Raw genomic sequence first — 1,631 nt, 5'->3', positions numbered from 1 at the left:
GCTTGTCAGAAAAAAACACCGAAATTACCTGAGATTTTTATGGCATAAAGACAATGATTTACAAGAAAACCTTGTCGAATACCGCATGAGAGTTCATGTTTTTGGAAACAGTCCATCGCCTGCCGTTGCTACGCTTGGTCTCAGAAAAGCAGCCCAGGCATCAGAACATGAGTTCGGCAGTCACGTGACTAGCTTTGTTACTAGAGACTTCTAAGTTGACGACGGTCTTACGTCATGTCCTACAAAAGAGGAAGCTGTTAAGCTCATGAAGGACACACAGCAAGCATTAGCAAAGTATGGAAACTTAAGGCTTCATAAATTCGCCTCTAATTGTGCAGAAGTTATGTCTGCGTTTCATGCCAGTGATTTGGCTTCAAGTTTAAAGGATCTAGACTTAGAATCTGACAGCAAATCCCTACAACGTAGTCTTGGACTCAGCTGGGACGTAAACACTGACAACTTATTTCAATTATCATCAGAAAATAAACCGATCTCTCGGAGAGGAATTTTATCAACGATAAACAGTCTCTACGTTCTTTTTGGATTTTTAGCTCCAGTGATTATACAAGGCAAACTCTTATTAAGGAAAATAGTATCAGAAACATTGCGCATTCCACGTACCTACGTTCCGTATCTCAGCAAAACCGCCAAAAAGGAGTTATATGTCTTCTCTGATGCATCAGAAAAAGCCATAGCAGCTGTTGCATATCTACGCACGACCGACAGTAGTGGTGAACCAAACATAGGTTTCATTCTTGGGAAAGCTAAAGTTGCACCAACAAGTGGTCATACTATTCCGTGTCTTGAACTATCAGCTGCTGTATTAGCAGTTGAAATCACGCAAACAGTCATGGACAATTTAGATTTACATATAGACACCGTAAAATTCTACACAGACAGTAAAGTGGTTTTAGGTTACATCAGTAACAAGACAAGAAGGTTCTTTATCTACATCGCCAATAGAGTAGAGAAAATAAAAAAATTTATCTCTCCAAGTCAATGGTATTATGTACCAACTAACCATAATCCCGCAGACTCGGGAACAAGGTCCGTACCAGCCCATGCAATTTACAGCAGTGAATGGTTATTGGGACCAAAACAACTTCTTTCCTCAGAACAGAAGAATTCAGAGGACATATACCAGCTAATAGATCCAGAAGAAGATGGAGAAATCCGTGTAACTGTTAATGTTGCAAAAACATTTTCCACACCTGAGCATAAGGGTATTGGAACTGATAGATTCAATCGATTCTCTAACTGGACATCACTTGTGCGAGCGATAGTCTTTTTGGAACGTTTCTCCCGTTTACACGGGTCAAAACAGGCATCATCAGTGACTTCTCTGGATAGTTTTTCGAACGCCGAAAATGTCATCTTAATATCAGCACATTCAACATGAAGTTTATGGAGATGAAATAGATAGTATAAAACGTCAGACACAAATTAATAAGCGGAGTCCTATAGCTAACCTCAATCCGTTTTTGGACGAACCAGGACTATTACGAGTAGGAGGCCGTATTGCCAAATCTGACTTAAACGTCCGTGAAAAGAATCCAGTGATCGTCCCTGGACGCCATCATATAGCGACATTATTTGTACGACACTACCATGACAAGATAAAACATCAAGGT

At 40.2% G+C, this 1,631-nt stretch overlaps 1 protein-coding gene across 1 annotated transcript; it reads left to right on the top strand.

Annotated features, from left to right (window-relative positions):
• Positions 1-265: 265 nt before the first annotated feature.
• LOC139518657 (uncharacterized) lies at positions 266-1,399 on the top strand. Its single transcript, XM_071310131.1, has one exon. It carries the CDS (start codon positions 266-268, stop codon positions 1,397-1,399), a length of 1,134 nt encoding a protein of 377 aa, XP_071166232.1.
• Positions 1,400-1,631: the final 232 nt, after the last annotated feature.

Source organism: Mytilus edulis, chromosome 4 (genome assembly GCF_963676685.1).
Source record: "Mytilus edulis chromosome 4, xbMytEdul2.2, whole genome shotgun sequence".
NCBI lineage: Eukaryota > Metazoa > Mollusca > Bivalvia > Mytilida > Mytilidae > Mytilus > Mytilus edulis.
This window is presented reverse-complemented; position numbering and strand designations above follow the sequence as displayed.